The sequence below is a fragment of the Salmo salar genome, chromosome ssa11 (assembly GCF_905237065.1).
Source record: "Salmo salar chromosome ssa11, Ssal_v3.1, whole genome shotgun sequence".
Taxonomy (NCBI): Eukaryota; Metazoa; Chordata; class Actinopteri; order Salmoniformes; family Salmonidae; genus Salmo; species Salmo salar.
In genome coordinates, this window is record NC_059452.1 from 72,458,718 (window position 1) to 72,478,970 (window position 20,253).

The window sequence follows — 20,253 nt, forward strand, 5'->3', positions numbered from 1 at the left end:
TAAATGAAGCTATCGTCAATGTTACTTTACTTGCCTTTGACGTATATGCATGTAACACCCGTAAGCTTAATCCTCTCTTGCACTTTATTGCTCATAAAGATATCGATAGGTGGCCTTTTTTGTTAGTCCGCTTTCTCCAATGAAATGAAACCACAGTCAGTTTGCTGTTTGAATAATGTCATGTGACACAGTCAGAGTCAAAGTCACGTTCCTGTAGATTATCCTGTATTGGCTGGGCTCTTGTTACCTCACGGTCCACTTTACTGCTCTGGCCTTGACAGAAGCACAGCAACATGTCACTGGCTGGTTGTCCCCAAGTGATCACCTGCTTCCTAAAACGCCATATTATTTCACTGCGGTTCAGTTTGCCATGTTTTTATAGGGCCTCCACGTGAAGTCAGATTATTTATTAGGCTATATCACCTGAGACATGTCCGACAACATTATCATCCTGGTTATAAACACTAGAGGACATGGCACACAGTAGTAGGCTAAATAGTGTAAGCTGATTGGAGCTGTTTACAGTGCTTTACCATACTGGTCGTTATGTGAATGAATGACCAGAGAATCTTCCCGGGCTGGTTGGTAGTAGACTTGCTTGCCAGTCTTGAAAACCTGGAAAAAGAGACTAGGCTGGTTTTAAACATGAAGAGAGACATGTAGAGTTGTTGGGTGTCGTTCTAACTCTGTGTGGTTCTTCTGGTGGTGTGTGAGGCTGGCAAGGCCTTTTTTATCTAGACCTGGCAGCAGTTCCCTTGAAGGGCCCTGGGCAGGTGTGAAGCGTTGTGCTGTGGACTGGGCAGAGGTGGTGAAAGCTGCTCACTGTTTCCCCCGAGGCTGATAAGGCCTTCCTGTTTCCCCTGGAGGAAGTGGCCACAGGCAGAGAGAACCAAACTACCACCCAGCTACACACAGACGCAGAGAACTACAGTACGGTCAGAGAAGAGAAGGAGAAAGTAGCTCCTGTCCGAGAGCTACAGATCCATCAGGCAGGCAACTTCAACCCGTCTCTGGATTGCATTTACAAGCAACGAAGACTCAAAGCCTACTAGTAGCCATTTCAAAAGAGGGCCACTTCATCTTGCCACTCCCGTTATCATCTTAGAGCTAAGGATGTGGTGGTCCCTTAATTGCTTAGTAGCCTGATACGTTAGATTAAGGAGAAGGTGCTGTCAGTCACAGCTTCAGTTTACAGAGAGGGAGAGAGCATACCAGAGAGAGCATGACTAGTGTCTGTCTGTGTGTGTAGCAGAACCACTAATGCTAGATCATTAGCCGGCAGAATGGGTATCCTGTGACCACTACAGTTGGTCTCTGCCTGTGAAGTTGGAGGGAAGTAGCCACAGCGAACATTACAGCCAGCTGACAGTCAGGAAACGTGCGTGTGTGTGTGTGTGTGTGTGTGTGTGTGTGTGTGTGTGTGTGTGTGTGTGTGTGTGTGTGTGTGTGTGTGTGTGTGTGTGTGTGTGTGTGTGTGTGTGTGTGTGTGTGTGTGTGTGTGTGGACTCGCGGGTACAACCGGCTGGCCAGGGGGAGCTCTGTCTGTGCCAGGGTGAGGGCCGGAGCTTTAGCCAGCAGAGAGGGCATCCTGTGACTTCTCTTATCAGCTGAGAAAGGAGGAGGGGGAGCGAGGAAGATGGACAGAGAGAGGAGAGCAACAGACGGGCCTGTAGATGCTGTAGCAGAACGGTCACCGTGATTTTTCTCGGTGCTGAGGCTGCCTGTGAAGTGCAAAAGCGGTTGGAGGGAAGTAGCCACAGCGATCGTTACTGCCAGCTGACAGTCAGGAAACGTGTGTGTGGACTCGCGGGGACTGTGAGGACAGCTCTGGTGTCTGCTGAGAACGTCCAGCTCACCTTAAAGACCGAACTTCGCCAGGAGGAGCAGCCCTCGCACGCCAACGGAGGCCCCGACGAGGCACTCGCCAAAGGGTTCTCTACAGTAGTATCACATGCTTGTGTGTGTCTTTTCAAGTATACCAACTCGCCTAGTTTCCTCATCTCTCTAAGCTGATTATTGATTGTGACATTATCTTGAGTCACAATGTGACTTTCTTTCCTCTGTGCCTGGCAACAACTCCCAATATGGTTAATTTGTGTTGTTTTTCCATTCGCTCTCTACCCATGCGTCCTCGTGTTGTTGTTCAATGTGAAACATCTGCCTGGTGTGTTGTTGAACCCAATAGTCCATTCTGATGCAGAAACATTTTGTCTCTGTCTCTCTGACCATACCTCTCTCATTGAGTGGCCTTAACCCTCTCTCTCACTCTCTCTCTCTCTCACTCACGTGTGTGTGTGTGTATGTATGTATATTTTTGTGTGTATCTATGTATGTATATATATATATATATATATATATATATATATATATATATATATATATGTGTGTGTATGTCTATATATGTGTGTGTGTGTGTATGTCTATATATATGTGTGTGTATGTATGTCTATATATATATGTGTGTATGTATGTATATATATATATGTGTGTATGTGTGTGTGTGTGTGTGTGTATATATATATATGTGTGTGTGTGTATATATATATATACATACATACATACATACATACATACATACATATACTGCTCAAAAAAATAAAGGGAACACTTAAACAACACAATGTAACTCCAAGTCAATCACACTTCTGTGAAATCAAACTGTCCACTTAGGAAGCAACACTGATTGACAATCAATTTCACATGCTGTTGTGCAAATGGAATAGACAACAGGTGGAAATGATAGGCAATAAGCAAGACACCCCCAATAAAGGAGTGGTTCTGCAGGTGGAGACCACAGACCACTTCTCAGTTCCTATGCTTCCTGGCTGATGTTTTGGTCACTTTTGAATGCTGGCGGTGCTTTCACTCTAGTGGTAGCATGAGACGTATTCTACAACCCACACAAGTGGCTCAGGTAGTGCAGCTCATCCAGGATGGCAAATCAATGCGAGCTGTGGCAAGAAGGTTTGCTGTGTCTGTCAGCGTAGTGTCCAGAGCATGGAGGCGCTACCAGGAGACAGGCCAGTACATCAGGAGACGTGGAGGAGGCCGTAGGAGGGCAACAACCCAGCAGCAGGACCGCTACCTCCGCCTTTGTGCAAGGAGGAGCAGGAAGAGCACTGCCAGAGCCCTGCAAAATGACCTCCAGCAGGCCCAAATGTGCATGTGTCTGCTCAAACGGTCAGAAACAGAATCCATGAGGGTGGTATGAGGGCCCGACGTCCACAGGTGGGGGTTGTGCTTACAGCCCAACACCGTGCAGACGTTTGGCATTTGCCAGAGAACACCAAGATTGGCAAATTCGCCACTGGCGCCCTGTGCTCTTCACAGATGAAAGCAGGTTCACACTGAGCACGTGACAGACGTGACAGTCTGGAGAAGCCATGGAGAACGTTCTGCTGCCTGCAACATCCTCCAGCAGGACCGGTTTGGCGGTGGGTCAGTCATGGTGTGGGGTGGCATTTCTTTGGGGGGACGCACAGCCCTCCATGTGCTCGCCAGAGGTTGCCTGACTGCCATTAGGTACCGAGATGAGATCCTCAGACCCCTTGTGAGACCATATGCTGGTGCGGTTGGCCCTGGGTTCCTCCTAATGCAAGACAATGCTAGACCTCATGTGGCTGGAGTGTGTCAGCAGTTCCTGCAAGAGGAAGGCATTGATGCTATGGACTGGCCCGCCCGTTCCCCAGACCTGAATCCAATTGAGCACATCTGGGACATCATGTCTCGCTCCATCCACCAACGCCACGTTGCACCACAGACTGTCCAGGAGTTGGCGGATGCTTTAGTCCCGGTCTGGGAGGAGATCCCTCAGGAGACCATCCGCCACCTCATCAGGAGCATGCCCAGGCGTTGTAGGGAGGTCATACAGGCACGTAGAGGCCACACACACTACTGAGCCTCATTTTGACTTGTTTTAAGGACATTACATCAAAGTTGGATCAGCCTGTAGTGTGGTTTTCCACTTTAATTTTGAGTGTGACTCCAAATCCAGACCTCCATGGGTTGATAAATTGGATTTCCATTGATTATTTTTGCGTGATTTTTGTTGTCAGCACATTCAACTATGTGAAGGAAAAAGTATTTAATAAGATTATTTATTTCATTCAGATCAAGGATGTGTTGTTTAAGTGTTCCCTTTATTTTTTTGAGCAATATATATATATATATATATAGGGTCATTGATTGTTTGTGTGTGTGTGTATATATATATATATATATATATATATATATATATATATATATATATATATATATATATATATATATATATATATATATATATATATATATATATATATATATATATATATACATACATACATACATACATACATACAAACAATGACCTGCCGTGTGGCTTCACGTTCTTCTGTGGAAGGGTAAGGGTTGTGTAGGCCTGGCTGGGTGAACATCACGTGAGATTCTGCTCTTTCTCCTGGTTGACGGCGTTTCCATAGCGACGCTGTGCTATTTTCAATGCGTCCACTTGAGATGTGGCGGTACGGTAAAGGGATGAACCGTTGAAGCGGTTGTTGATAGTTTGAGCTTCGTAGACCGCGTGGAAGAGTATCCTCAGAGAATAGGTCATCTGAGACCCTATGTTGACGTTGATGGAACTAGAATCGTTCTCCTACCGGTATGTGTTAGCTACACTCTCTTGAAAATGGCTGTTTATTGCGGAGAGGTTCTCCACATGACTACCAATTTCTAGCAGGAGCCAAGTTAATGCAGGACATAATGCTCTCCATAGATCAGTATTAGTCTGGGTCTTGGCAGACCTTTGGCCTGTCTCCCACCAAGGACACGGCTAGAGATCGATCAAGTCAGGCTGCATCTCTTCTTTTCTTTTCTTTTTTTTGTGCGATAGGATTGTAATTTGATCAAATAACTCAAATCTCTGTTATAAGTGTACCGCAGTTTTCCAGTCCCAATTCAATGACGTTCTTCAACTCCATTAGCCTAATGGATTTTACACCGGTGGAAGTTTGTCAGGCGTAAAGAAGGCAGTCCGCTATGCAACAAAAAAAGCAGTGTGTTGATATTAAACAGCCTACAGCACATGTTCTGATCTCTTTCTCTTCTCCACCAGGAATGATGACCTTAAAGAGATGCTGGAGAGCAATAAGGACTCCCTCAAACTGGACGCCATGAAGAGGATCATTGCGGTGAGCACCACCTGCACACACATTCCAGGCCTGATGAGTGCACTTCCGCTCAGTGCCGTGCATTCTCAGTTCAAGTGTACTTCGGTGTTCCCGTCTCAATTAAATTAGGCCAATTGTAAATTCCTCCTTTTGAAGAATTGATGGACAATTTCCAAAATGCAATTTACAGTGCGGTACATTGTTAATAACACATTGAATACTGTGAAACATGCAAGTGATGTTGTCAACAGCTGATCGCCAAGGGGAAGAATGCCTCCGAGCTGTTCCCAGCTGTGGTGAAGAACGTGGCCAGTAAGAATATAGAGGTATGAGTTCCATTCTGTTTGCATAACGTTTAGTAGATTCTATCTAAGACAAGATGGATGAGTTCCCTCCCACTGCCAGGAGGAGACCACCGAACCACTGCCTGGTAATATTGATCAGCAGAATAAACAGGCTGTACGAGGGGGTGTGTGTGTGTGTGTGTGTGTGTGTGTGGGGCAGGGCAGCCCATGGTAGGGAACTGGAGCATGTGGGTGGGGGTAATTGGCAGAGGAGAGCCCGTGGCCACGTCTCCTCTCTCTCTCTCCCCTCACACATACCAGCTGCTAGGGTAGTGCTAGGTCCTTCTCTGTGTGTGTGTCTCTCTCTCTCCACCTCTCTCTCTCTCCACCTCTCTCTCTCTCTCTCTCCACCTCTCTCTCTCTCTCTCCACCTCTCTCTCTCTCTCTCCACCTCTCTCTCTCTCTCTCTCTCCACCTCTCTCTCTCTCTCTCTCTCTCTTTACCTCTCTCTCTCTCTCTTTACCTCTCTCTCTCTTTACCTCTCTCTCTCTTTACCTCTCTCTCTCTTTACCTCTCTCTACCTCTCTGTCTCTCTTCACCTCTCTGCGGGCAGCTCAGTCAATCTGTCTCTCTTGCCCCCCCCTCTGCTGCTGTGCTGTGTGTTATTGATTGTCTCTAATCAGAAAGCAGCACTGGAGGACACAGAGTATTGACGGACTAGTGTGATTTAATATCAGGATGCTTTGTTTACTTCAACCAGCGCTAGCAACAACAACCCGAGACTTGAAAGCCTTGAGGTGTGTGGGCGAGAGGGATGGAGGGCTATACGGAGTACGGTTATTGGCATTTGATAACTGATCAAATAATAGAAATGAGATCACTAGCATATTTGATTACTATTCCTAATTTTGAGCATCTATTTTCTGCGACGTTTTCGATAAGACGTGATTCCCCTCAGACGAGGCCAGATGGGTTATGTCCCCTCTTAGACTCGGTAATGATGTTAATTCACCCACTAATTACAGCAATGATGATTGAAAACCACAGCTGTACACCGAATAACACTGAAGTGAATCAGGGCCAACCTTTAAAGGGATACTTAGAGATTTTGCCAGTGCGGCCCTTTATCTACATCCACCAGATTCCGATGAACTTATGGATGCCATTTGTCTGTGTCTGTCCGGTATGAAGGAAGTAAGAGGTCATTTCGTGAGCCGGTATCTGGCAAGATACCCATAGACTTCCAGTCATTGCGCTAACGCTAGTTAGCAGTTGCGCTAGTTAGCACCTTCCTTCATACTAGAGTCTAGACTTGGAGACATTAAAAATGGTATCCACAAGTTCATCTGACTCTGGAAGTAGATAAAGGGCGTGGGTGTTTTGAAGGAGCTGGCAGGAGGAGAGCGGGGGCTGCACTCAGGCTCATTGCCAAAATCCAGAAGTATCCTTTTTAACTCAGTCGGACACTGGACTAATATTAGCTCAGTCTCCGCTACGTGTGAGGAGCGAAGAGGGGGAGGAAGTCAAACAAAAACTTTCAGAAACTTTCTGAAGTCAAATAACTTATTTTTTTTTAAATTTATTTTTATTTTTTAGCTTATTCTCTGCTCTCCCCGAAACAACATGCCATCTAGACTGTAATAATATCCAACAGGAACACTTTCAACCTCCGCTTTCCCCCCTCTAAAACAACCAGCCAAAGAAATACATCCGTGGTCTAGCCAAAGCCCCATTCTCTCCACTGTGTGAAAGAATAGTGTTACCGAAACATTTTGGAATGTGTACTGAGCTCAACCCAGAAGTGAATCAATAGACTTGGGATTTCTTCATTGACTAAATTCAACGTGTGTGTGTGTGTGTGTGTGTGTGTGTGTTCCAGCTGAAGAAGTTGGTGTATGTGTACCTGGTGAGGTATGCAGAGGAGCAGCAGGACCTGGCTCTACTGTCCATCAGCACCTTTCAGAGGGCGCTCAAGGTAACACGTGGTGTGTGTGTGTGTGCACAGCAGGCTTTGATGCAGAGCGTTTTTTTTCTTTACCATTTTGAATCCCCACACACTCATACAGGTGTTGGAGGAAAGTGTCATGTTTGGTATGTACATGTATAAAGGTGTGAGAGTGTGTGTGTGTGTGTGTGTGTGTCTGTAGGACTATTGAGCCATTTATAGAGAGGCTGTCTGTCTCTGTGTAAGTTCTATGGACAACAGAGTTGTTTTTTAGACAGCCCACCCCGTCACCCTGATGTGTCTCAGGACCCAGAGCTGGAAAACCCATTTCAGCCCCTGCTAGCTCTACACCATGCTTCACTTCCTCCCTGTGTGTGTGTGTGTGTGTGTGTGTGTGTGTGTGTGTGTGTGTGTGTGTGTGTGTGTGTGTGTGTGTGTGTGTGTGTGTGTGTGTGTGTGTGTGTGGTACTGTATCATATCTTCAGTATCTCTTAACCCAAACCACATGAGATTTATGTCCCCAGTCCCTTTATTTTTTTCTCTTTTACTTTCCTCACTCTGTCTCAATGTGTACATCTTTGTGGAAGTGTGTGTGTGTGTGTGTGTGCGCTCGTGAATGTGTGTTAATATTATCCTTATATCCCCTATCTGTCCTCTACCAGGACCCTAACCAGCTGATCAGAGCCAGTGCTCTGAGGGTTCTGTCCAGTATCAGAGTCCCCATCATCGTTCCCATCATGATGCTGGCCATCAAGGAGGCTGCCTCTGACATGTCCCCTTACGTCAGGAAAACATCCGCCCACGCCATCCAGAAACTCTACAGGTTGTGTGTGTGTGTGTGTGTGTGTGTGTGTAAAGCACTGGAACTGGGCGTTGACTCAAAGCTTTCCTTCTCCTCAGCCTGGATCCGGATCAGAAGGAGCACCTGATAGAAGTCATTGATAAATTGCTGAAGGACAAAAGCACTGTGAGTAAAACCAGCTCCCATTACCAGCTAATCCAAATAAGTTTTGGGATGGTCAAATGTTTTCATTGTAAACATAAACGACTACAACCAGATATAAAGTATGTAGAAAGATAATGGAGCTATATATCTTTTTATAAGATTATCTTTGAGACTAACGATCACCGAAATAAAAACTTGACAGTCGGGGAGAATCTAAAATTCCCCAAATGTCATTACGTGGGGGCCCTCATTGTTTGAGTCACTCAGATGGTGAAAGAACATGACAAAAAATTTAGGAGCCTAGGAAACCAATTTTAAAACTGTTAAATGTTCTCTCCGCCCCATGGCAAAATATGTAGAATTGCAGGAAATTAGGTTTAAAACAGCAACATTTTGTCTCTGCTACCAAGAGGAACCCCCCCCCCCCCACGCTAACTTTGCCACCGCTGCTGGAAAAAAATCTTTGTGGGAAACACTGGAGACCGCATAATCTGAACAAAGCAGTAATAAGTATGGATTCAACTGTAATCACTCTGAATCAGATAGGTAGGTTTACGTCCATTTCATTCATTTGATATCAGCCGGGTTCAGCAGTCAGTACTCAATGCATTCATTCAAACCAAATCCATGATGTCACTGGTCTACTAGGTGCAGTAATCCCATCCAGCCACCAGAGGGTAGTCCAGTCCAACAGAACAGTCCCCTCCTCATCATTATCCCTCTCTCTCCTCTCTCTCTCAGCTCATTCACCAATGCCATGCTTTGTTAGCGCCCACTTAAATCCACACATCTTCAGATGCTCCTAGTTAACTGTCGATTTAGAAAGGCATTCTCTCACTGATGCTGGTGTCACCTTAATTTGCTTTCTAAGGCAAGTTATTTTTTTTTCTTCCTAGATTAGCCTGATGGCATTCTCCAAGTCCAGTGTTTTGAAGCACAAATACAGTGTCTCCTTCCACTATTAGGCTAATAGATGGCGCATATTCTCCAGAAGGTCACTATAAATGCATATGCTCCTATAAAGGCTAGTTAAAATAATGAAAATTGTGCACGTGCTGAAGTTAGCATATAGAATGCCCTGTGCATGTTAGTAAATACAAGCCATACACGGTCTTTCTCTCTCTCTCTTGCAATTAGGTATTCATTGCATGCATCTCTCATTATATAAAATAACCCGTAGCACTAAAAGGGGGGGGACCCAGGACCAGATGCATAGCATATTTAGCTTCAGTCACTAACGAAGATGGATGATTTCTCCCCATTGAAACACTCTCTCAATGAGGCTGGCTGGCTGGGGGGGACACTGAGAAAGGGCACAGTCACACAATCCGTGCGCTGTGTTTTGGACTGGAAGAAAAAGATTAATAAGACCGGAATGCTAATGTCCTTTCTGGAATAGTTGTTGTTGTGTTATGATTTGTTATTAGAATTTCAGAGAGCTTCTATACCAATTTATTTACTGCCAGTTTTAGCTCTTTGCTTTCTGTCGGTGATCCATCGTGTTGTGTCTGTCCTGTTATTCAAAGGACATCTGCATTTATATGGATAAAATTCCCTTGATCTTGACCAGAGCATCATAAGAACCATCTTTGAATGTGTTTTACAAATGCCTTGTATTACCTGTTTTATCACCGTTCATCCCACAGTAGTATTTCAAATCAAACTTTTTTTAAAGTGCATTTACACAAGATGTCATACAATATACACTTGGCAGACTAGGCTTTTTTTTTTTTGCCTGGAGGAAAAATAAAGCTTTAAGCTTATATTCCCCTTCACTTTGAGATGGCAACTTCCTATCATTCTGGAGAGTGAGAATCACAGGCTGACCATGTAGATATGGACTGTGTCACATGAGTGTCTAGGGCAGTATATAAAGCTGAGGTGTCCCAAACATGCGGCCCAGGAGCCAAGTGTGGCCCACCACCATCAGATCTTATGTGTCCCCTACCTGTGCCCCAAAACTAGCCTCCACGATTATTAGAAATGATTGTGCGTTGTAAAAATAAGAATTATCACCAAGGTGGGGAAATCACAGTTATGTTGGGTATGTTACAATGTAAGTATATTTGGAGAGATATAAAAAATATATATATATTTAGCTGTCTCTGTTGTAGCCTTCGTGACATTGGTCTGAACGGTGATGGCCCCTTTACGCTAAATTAGTATGACACCCCTGGTTAAAGACAGGATGAAGAGAAGGGCTATAGAGGGGGGGGGAGAGAAACACAACACAGGAGGTTGTGCAGCTGTTTTACTGTGATGGATCTATTATCCAGCCATTACAAGATAAATGATCGATCCCTCCCATCCCGCCGCCCTGCCTCTCCCTGCACCTCCTGCAAAATTGAAATGAGAACAGGGAGGAGTGTGTGTGGTAGTGTGTGGTATGATTAGGGGCTAGGTGGGATGCCCATTCATTTAAGAGAAAGAGGAGGGAGGAGATGGAAAAGGCAGGGAGGGTAGGCCGACCGACCCTGCGCCGTGCCATCAATCAAGGCGGCGCGCCGTCTCTGGCGTGATGACCCAGCACTCGCCGCCTCCCTGGCGCCCTAATTAGAATTCATGACAAAATAGATGCAAGGAAATGGTTTGGGCCCTTCATAATTTTATACGAAATTTATTGTTATTAGAGGAACCATTTGCTTAGTGTGATTTTTCCATTACTGGCTTGTCACGTAGTGTAGATAATACGGTGGAAGTGGATGGGGGAGGGAGGTGAGGGAGGGAGGGATGGTTGTGGACTCCATAGATTGGGGTGTCAGTTTTGTTGATGGCGCATGTAGTTTACCTGCGTCTAATGGGGGAAGTTGAGAGGGAGGTGGGGGATGGAGGGATAATGCACAAAGAGAGGCGGAGGCAGGCCCAGAGACACTGTAATAGGCTAAGAGGGAGAGAGAGAGAGAGAGAGAGACACGTCGAAGGGAACATAAAACAGGGCTGAGATACTAGGAACCTCAGTGTATCCGTTGACTCACACAGGCACAATTTTCGCAAAATTCCTGTTCATTCCTGTCAGTACTTTACTCCAATATAAAGGGCTATGCACTAGATGAGGTTTGCGGAGTTGGAACTTTACATCAAGCATCTGTTAGTTCTGAGACCATCCACGCTGTGCATAACAATTAAAATCCACACATACATTTCCCAACTAGGCCCCTTTCCAATTATAAACCACAAGCACGTCCGTTAAACTCTGCTTATATGAGGTTTCTTATTGCCTGTGGGTTTCTTAATTGCTTGCTAAACCAAGTGTTTAAACAATGTGTTCCTTGCCTCTGTTTTGATTTGTTTTCGCCCATTTAAAAAAAAAATAATAATTTTAACGAACAGCTTGTTTTTAATTTTAAAAAAATGTAATTTTGGTTGCCAAGTTAGGCCAATTCCAAACACGTATTTTACCTCGCACACCTTTTCTATGGTTTTACCAGTCATTTAGAAGCCTACCCCCTAAAGCTGTCCAGATTGTTGAATGATTAGCGCTTCGGTTCCCAGCTCCCCAGTTGTCAGAGGGCCTCAAACGCATACGCACACACACCTACATAATCAATGCAGCTGCACGGCAGGGATGATGGGTAAATGTACAGGGTTTCCACAGGGGCCACCAGGGGCCAGTCTTTTCTGATGGGAGAGACCGGATTCCGCTACCCCTCTCCTCGCCTACTCCTTCCTAGTCCCCCCCTCCCCCCCTTGCCTCTCTGCGTTAATGCTGTTTGCATATTAATACACAGCCATGTCAATCAGTCAGTCTGCCAGCCAGCAGCGCTATAGGAATAGAACACGGACCAGACAAATGGATTTTTCTCCCAATAAAATGTACTTGATTGCCTCCCTTTCCTCCCTCTCTCCCTCCATCCTCCCGTTTCCCCCTTTCTCTTGTCACACGAATAGAACATTCAATTAGTTATGAGCTGAAGGAAAAATTAAAAGTCTGTGGTGAAATATGAGAAATGTTTTGGATGTGTATGAGCGATTTTAGAACGCTGCCTTTTACCATGGTGATGCCAAATTAGATTTGTTCAGTAAAGACTTTAAATGTGGTCATTTTCCACCCAGTTACTCCTGTCCTGTTTGGTGCCTGGCTCTTAGATTATAGCTAACTGTTCATAAACAAAATTCTTGCTCTTAGATCATGAAGTACACTGTCTTTCTAACCAAGACGTAACCAGGCATTTCCATAGGCCGTCATTGTGAAATAAGAATTTGTTCTTAACTGACTTGCCTAGTTAAATAAATACACATACAATGGGACTCTGGCTAAAGCAGGGCTGCTCAAGACGGATCCTGAGAGTTACTGGGTGTGCAGGCTTTTACTCTAGCTCAGCAGTAACCCAACGTCTCCTCCTATAGCTGGTAGCGGGCAGCGTGGTGATGGCCTTTGAGGAGGTGTGTCCGGACCGTATTGACCTGATCCATAAGAACTACCGTAAACTCTGCAATCTGCTGGTGGACGTGGAGGAGTGGGGTCAGGTGGTCATCATCTCCATGTTGACCCGCTACGCCAGGACGCAGTTCACCAGCCCCTGGAAAGAGGTGAGAGATGGGGGGAAGAAAGATGGGGGGGTGGTCATCGGCTCCATGTTGACACAGCGCCCCAGCCTGTGGTGCGAGATGGAGGGATGGCGAACGAGCGCGAGGCAGGCGAATGTGTGGTTTGTGTCAGAGCGGCGTCGTGTGGCGTGAGCTCTAATGAACGTTTTTTTTTTCATTTAGTTTTGAGATGATTGAGATGTAGTGGCTTCTCTTGAACGTCTCATCAGCGAACAAGGAAAGGGCTCAGTTAGGGACTAAACACCAGATATCTATCAAACATCAACACTGAAGTAATAATGTCATTATTGCTTCAGTGTGACGAGTCAAATATAGCCTACAGTAAATGAATCAAAAAAGACTAAGTAGACATGTCAGTCAGTGTGTTTTTTTTATTTTTTATTTACTATTAACTTATTTCAATAATAAACAAAAACTCTACTCAAGATGTGCTTTCAGTATCCATCTGTTTGTCGTTACTTGACGAAGGTCGGAAAAGCAAAACGTTAGCGCAGTAAAAAAGTGATAGTTAGCGAACGCACTTCTGGAAGCAACTTCTAGATGCGAGTATGCATCTGGCTTGGGTTGGCTAGCAGGCGTTGGCTAGCAGGCGTTGGCTAGCAGGCGTTGGCTAGCAGGCGTTGGCTAGCAGGCGTTGGCTAGCAGGCGTTGGTAAATAGCACCTGAAGGTAAATATGCGGGTGATGTGCTATCAGATTGGCATGTCTGCGGTGAATAACAGAATGAAAGACACCTGTGTGTGTTTCAGGACGGCCTGTTTGATGAGAACAGTGAGACGGCGTTCTATGAGTCTGATGAGAAGAAGACGAAAAATGGGGACGAAAAGAAGTCCTACGTGATGGACCCCGACCACAGACTGCTTCTCAGGAACACCAAGCCTCTACTACAGAGTAGAAACACTGCTGTGAGTCTCACCACACACACACACACACACACACACTGCTTTGAAGCACACTGGTCCGAGTCTCTCTCTCTCTCACACACACACAAACAGATGCATAAACACACACGCATGCAGCAGTAAAGTGTGTGTGTGAAAGTGTTGACTACTGTTCAACCTGCTGGCTGTGAGGGATACAGGCAGCCTTGATGAAGGCGTCTGAGCATGTGGTTCTGTTGTCACTCCTTCCGCACAGCTGTCTCCGGAACCGAGGCTACACCACGACTGATGCTGCGCGCACACACACACACACACACACACTGAGCAGGTCTCCATCACCCAGGAGACTCAAGGTCTGTGCGGCTGTGTAGCAGCGGGAGGAAAAATGGTCCCAAATGAGCTTGTTGATTGAAAATGTGACGTGTTGTGTCTTTTAACAGAGAGAACGCGATGCGGCTCTCCATCTTACCAACACTTACCGTCACGTCTTCCAAATGTGACTCCTCAGTCCTTACTCTGGCTGTCTGTTACCTTCTTACTCTGGCTGTCTGTTACCTTCTTACTCTGGCTGTCTGTTACCTTCTTACTCTGGCTGTCTGTTACCTTCTTACTCTGGCTGTCTGTTACCTTCTTACTCTGGCTGTCTGTTACCTTCTTACTCTGGCTGTCTGTTACCTTCTTACTCTGGCTGTCTGTTACCTTCTTACTCTGGCTGTCTGTTACCTTCTTACTCTGGCTGTCTGTTACCTTCTAAATGACATTCCTCACGTAAAAAAAATAAAAAACCGCATGACTTCGGTGTTGCTATTTGATATATGGAGCTTTCTAAAGAGCTTTGTGTCCTGAGGGAGGATGAAAGACCCGTCCTACACGAGGAGTAGATACAGCACTGCCTGATCCCAGGTCTGTTTGTATCGTCTTGCCGAATCCTAGGGTCTATGACGCCAAACAATGGCATGACAATAACCGCAGGACTCGGCAAGACCGCACCAATTCAACGTGGGACCAGGCTAGAAGGGCGTGACTGGAGTTGAGAAACAACCGCCTGTATTTGAGGCGTGGCTGGGCGGCCATGTTGGAGGGGGAAAAAACCTGTTGACGTCTGTCATTTCAGGTGGTGGTGTCAGTAGCTCAGCTGTACTGGCACCTGGCTCCTAAACACGAGGTCGGCGTCATCACCAAGTCACTGGTCAGACTGCTCCGAAGCCACAGGTACACCCCAAACCCTCTCTTTACGTTTGTTGTTTCTTTTCTCTCTCCGTCTCTGTGTGTCTGTCTCTATTGTGAGGACAAAAAAAAAAGGTACTCCATAATGTTTCCCCTCTGTCTCTCCCTGTCAGAGAGGTGCAGTACATTGTGTTACAGAACATAGCCACCATGTCTATCCAGAGGAAGGTAAGCTCCTCTCTTCAGTGTCTGCTGCGGGACAGATAATGGTGTGTGTGTTACCTGTCACATGATCGACATGTTGTACGCACTTTGTCCGTTGTAAACGTCACGATTGTGACGACGTGGACTACTACCTTCTGTTGTGACTAATAAACGACACGTTGGGCAAACTTGGCCGTCGGTTTTGAACGAATAACATTGCAGTATTACAAAGCGGTGGGCAGAGCAGTTCAATCCAGTCGCGCGGCCTCTGCCTTTTATTATGAATTAACATTCTGGTTTTATTCTCTCCTGCCAGGGCATGTTTGAGCCTTACATGAAGAGTTTCTATGTGAGATCCACAGATGCCACTCACATCAAATCACTCAAGGTAAGCTCCCTCGTGATGACCAAGCGAATGTAAAAGTAAACCATGAGGTCAGGTGTGTGTGTGTGTGTGTGTGAGTGTGTGATCAGACCTATCTTGTCTCCCCAGCTGGAGATCTTGACCAGCCTGGCCAACGAAGCCAACATCTCAACCATCCTTAGAGAGTTCCAGGTAAGTCTCTCTCTCTTTGATTCTCTCTGTTACATTCTCTCTCTCTCTATGATTCTCTGTAACATTCTGTCTCTCTCTCTCTCTCTCTGATTCTCTGTAACATTCTCTCTCTTTGATTCTCTCTGTTACATTGTCTCTCTCTCTTTGATTCTCTCTGTCACATTGTCTCTCTCTCTTTGATTCTCAGTTACATTCGGTCTCTCTCTCTCTTTGATTCTCTCTGTTACATTCGGTCTCTCTCTCTCTCTTTGATTCTCTCTGTCACATTCTGTCTCTCTCTTTTATTCTCTCTTACATTCTCTCTCTCTCTCTCTCTATGATTCTCTCTGTTACATTCTGTCTCTCTCTCTCTCCATACACAATATCCCGTTCCCTCACTGGCAGCAGTTCCACATATATTATCACCTTTTAGCTACAATGAATGGCTCCACCTTGTGCTTTGAACAGACTTATGTGAAGAGCCAGGACAAGCAGTTTGCAGCCGGTACCATCCAGGCCATCGGCAGGTGTGCCACCAACATCTCTGAGGTGACAGACACCTGCCTCCAAGGACTGGTGCTGCTGCTCTCCAACCGAGACGGTACGGAACCACTGACCGACTGATTGGTCCTCTTCGTCCAGAGAATCAGTCCATCGGTTGTCTTTGTCCAGCTCCTGTTCATAGTTGGACCTATATGTCAAACCCTCTCTTTTGTATGTATTGTTTTCACCTCTTAGATGTAAAGTCTCCAGTTTTAGGCACTTGCGTGGTTCTGGTACAAGTTCTTCTAAATGGATATGTGGACACCATAGCTTGAAGTGGTTTGCATTGAGCGGTAGCCCTGCTTCTCATGGACAGAGGATTATATGTCTCTTCTGCCTGTGTGAAGCAAGGTGTGAAATCTGACACCAGTGTCCAACACCAGTGTCCAACACCTGGCTGAACACTACTTCACAGCCACTAACATTGCATATGCCTGGAATCCTTACATTGTAATGCAGCAGGAGAGATTGGTTTTGTAGCTGTGGCACGTTCAGAGATCGATTTAAAAAAAAAAAATGTATAGCCAGTAATCAAAAAATGATTCATTGATTTTGAAACAAACAACTTTCTGTTTGTCAGGGACAAGATTAATGAGATGAAAGGCGAGTCCCTGACGAGTTCAGGAAGCCAAGCTAGAGCTCTGTGAGACGCGATGGGGGCAGACGTTTTGCACATTTTATGCACATTTTCTCTAACACAATATACAAATATGTATTTTACAGTTATAAGGAAGGTGAAATCTCATTGTTAGTCATTTTATACATTTATTATACTATATTTAGAAAACATATGTAACTTCAAGCCTTTTTCATACTTTTGTTGAATAGGCAATACATCATATACAATATTTGTATTATGTTTGTACTGTGTACTTCAGCTTGTGTCCTCCTTGTGACTACACCCAGCAATTGATAAAAATGACCAGAAAGGTGAGATTTGAACCTTTCTTGGAGTATGCAGCAACGATCCCCAAAAAGTTATGATTTATCATGAGGGCCATAAACAATAACTAGTAATTGTTTATGGCCCTCCTCATGATTAATAACTACTTTTTGGGGATTCCGTATATATATTACATTACCTTTAGTTACGTTTTGAACTGGAAATGTGTTGTCCCCTCACAGAGACGGTGGTGGCTGAGAGCGTGGTGGTCATCAAGAAGCTTCTCCAGACCCAACCCACCCAGCACAGTGACATCATCAAACACATGGCCAAGCTCTTCGACAACATCGCTGTACGTCTACCGCGACCTCCGTGCGTCTGTGGACTTGCTGTTGCGCCCGAGCGAGTCGGGACTCAAAATGCACGCCCCCCCCAAAAAAAAAACTAAACAGGACTAACCCCTCTTGTGTGTCAAGGTGCCGATGGCGCGGGCCAGCATCCTGTGGCTGATGGGAGAGTACTGTGAGAGGGTCCCTCAGATCGCCCCCGACGTCCTCCGCAAGATGGCCAAGAGCTTCACCTCCGAGGAGGACATCGTCAAGCTGCAGACTGTCAACCTGGCTGCCAAACTCTACCTCACCAACTCCAAACAGGTACATTAGCCTACGCTAAACAGGTACATTAGCCTACGCTAAACAGGTACATTAGCCTACGCTAAACAGGTACATTAGCCTACGCTAAACAGGTACATTAGCCTACGCTAAACAGGTACATTAGTCTACGCTAAACAGGTACATTAGCCTACGCTAAACAGGAGCTACACACTCTACCTCACCAACTCCAAACAGGTACATTAGCCTACGCTAAACAGGAGCTACACAGAACAGTCGAGTCAGCAGTACACGTCGCAGCATTATTCTGCCCTAAAACAATTCATCTTATTCAACTTTTATTATGGTGGAGGAGAAAACAAAACGTCATTAGCCTCCAGTTTCTTGTTATTTGGCTACTGCGATCTAGTTTTCCCCGCTTCCTTAAGAGCAAGCTTTAATGTTGCGCGTCGTGCCATTGCCTTGCCTCTGTTTGGTAACTACAGATCCGTTCTATCAGATGCAAAGCAACATGGCGGCCAGGCTGGGTTTATGACCACACTGCAGATGCTGCTGCTGCCTCCTCAAATGAGCACGTTATTAGACCTCTTTCCCCTCGCTAATGTTTCAGAGAGATGAGGATGGATGGACGGAGGGAGGGCTGGGGGAAGAGGGAGTGGGATGGTGAGAGATTCGAGGTGGACGGCGAGGGAAGAGGTAAAAAAAAAGGGATGAAGAGAGAGAGAGAGAGGGAGTGTGAGAGAGTGCTAATGTCGTCCTTCTGGGGGTAGTAACTTGTTTTTATACCTCCCTAAATAATATATGTTAAAGGCAAGCGCTCCCCATCTCGGACCATAAACCCACCTGGCACAGAGAGAGGTTGTCACTCATACAGCTGGAGAGGGGGAGCAGGCTGGAGGAGAACAGTGTTTGTATGAAGAAAATGTAGCGTGAAGCGCCGTACTGATTCATGAGCTTACCTTAATGGAGCTGTGTGTTTTTGTTTTATGTTGGATTGGCGGCGTCTTCTCTCCCGATCTCCCTCTGCTCCTTCTCCCGCTTCCTCCCCTCCATCTTTCTCTCCCTCTCCTCCTTCCCTCTCTCCCCCACCATATCTCCCTCTTTCTTTCTGTCTCTCCCAACATCCAGACCAAGTTGTTGACCCAGTACATTCTGAACCTGGGGAAATATGACCAGAACTATGACATCAGAGACCGCACGCGCTTCATCCGCCAGCTCATCGTGCCCAATGAGAAGAGCGGCGCACTCGGCAAGTACGCCCGCCGCATCCTGCTGGCGCCCAAACCAGCGCCCGTCCTCGAGTCCACATACAAAGGTACCTTTGGAAGTAGTGCACTAAACAGGGAATAGGGTGCCCTTTAGGAGACGAGGGTGTTTTTAATATGCTGGTGTGAGTCTGTGAATGGCAGAGGGTCCAGGGCACTCTCTCTCTCCCGGCTCTGATGAGATGGGTGAATTATTACCTGGCTAATGATAACCTTTGAGATGCAGATAACACACACACACACACACACACACACAGTTAACTTGAATGAGAGAAAGACAGAAGCCGCCTCCGAAACATTATTATTCTGCGGTGGTCTCTGCGTCTACTAGATGTTTATGGAAAACGTTACCACTCCTGTCATTCTTAATATTCGCCCTTTTAACTCTTGATTTCTTTTCTCCCTCTCTTTTTCGTTAGAGAAGGCCGACCTCCCCAGGCACTTTGACTGATTACACCTCCTATATTGACCATTAGGGAGGGAGAATCGTTTTACTCTTGTGCGTGTGGGCTCCTGGACCCTTTATTAAACAGCAGTGTGTGTGTGTGTGTGTGTGTGTGTGTGTGTGTATAGAGTGACATTTCAGAGTGTTTAATGCCAATTACACTCTGTCCTGTTGATTGAGAGCGCACTGCTGTGACATTGAGACCCCTGCCTCTCTTTCTCTACCCCCTTCTCATCCTCCAATGTTACTCATTATGTTTCTCTCGTCCCTCTTTTCTCCCCTCTATCCCCCCCACCATTTTCCCTTCGTCCTCTCACCCCCTCTCCCTCCTCCAATGTTACTCATTATGTTTCTCCTCTGACATTTTTCCCCTCTCTTTGTCTACCCTTTTTCCTTTACTTCCTCCCTCTCTCCGTCTTCTCCATTTCTCCTCTCCCCTCCATCACTCTCTGTCAGACCGTGATCGTTACCAGTTGGGAACCCTGTCCCACACCATCAACACCAAAGCCAGCGGCTACCTGGAGCTCTCTGATTGGCCTGCCGTGGCTCCTGACCAATCAGTGAGGAACGTGGAGGTGATTGAGCCGGTAAGGATAGACAAACATTGGCAATAGAACAGCCATACTGAAGAGCTCAGTGACTTTCAACGTGGAACCGTCATAGGATGGCACCTTTCCAACAGTTCGTCAAATTTGTGCCCTGCTAGAGCTGCCCAGGTCAACTGTAAGTGCTTTTATTGGGAAGTGGTAACATCTAGGAACAACAACGGCTCAGCCCTCGAAGTGGTAGGCCACACAAGCTCACAGAACGGGACCACCGAGTACTGAAGTGCGTAACATGTAAAAATTGT

The 20,253-nt window shown here is 45.9% G+C and overlaps 1 protein-coding gene across 1 annotated transcript in view; it reads left to right on the top strand.

The window, feature by feature from the left end:
• The window catches only part of LOC106563041 (AP-3 complex subunit beta-1), a 57,624-nt gene that overhangs the window by 2,353 nt on the left and 35,018 nt on the right, over positions 1–20,253 (top strand). The window contains exons 2-17 of the mRNA XM_014128254.2: positions 5,093–5,168; positions 5,399–5,473; positions 7,311–7,406; positions 8,039–8,199; positions 8,277–8,343; positions 12,670–12,852; positions 13,619–13,774; positions 14,865–14,962; positions 15,091–15,145; positions 15,438–15,509; positions 15,615–15,677; positions 16,125–16,257; positions 17,325–17,434; positions 17,559–17,735; positions 18,822–19,008; positions 19,860–19,990. Of these exons, the coding sequence (XP_013983729.1) occupies positions 5,093–5,168; positions 5,399–5,473; positions 7,311–7,406; positions 8,039–8,199; positions 8,277–8,343; positions 12,670–12,852; positions 13,619–13,774; positions 14,865–14,962; positions 15,091–15,145; positions 15,438–15,509; positions 15,615–15,677; positions 16,125–16,257; positions 17,325–17,434; positions 17,559–17,735; positions 18,822–19,008; positions 19,860–19,990 (1,840 nt within the window). The remainder of the gene's footprint in view (positions 1–5,092; positions 5,169–5,398; positions 5,474–7,310; positions 7,407–8,038; positions 8,200–8,276; positions 8,344–12,669; positions 12,853–13,618; positions 13,775–14,864; positions 14,963–15,090; positions 15,146–15,437; positions 15,510–15,614; positions 15,678–16,124; positions 16,258–17,324; positions 17,435–17,558; positions 17,736–18,821; positions 19,009–19,859; positions 19,991–20,253) is intronic.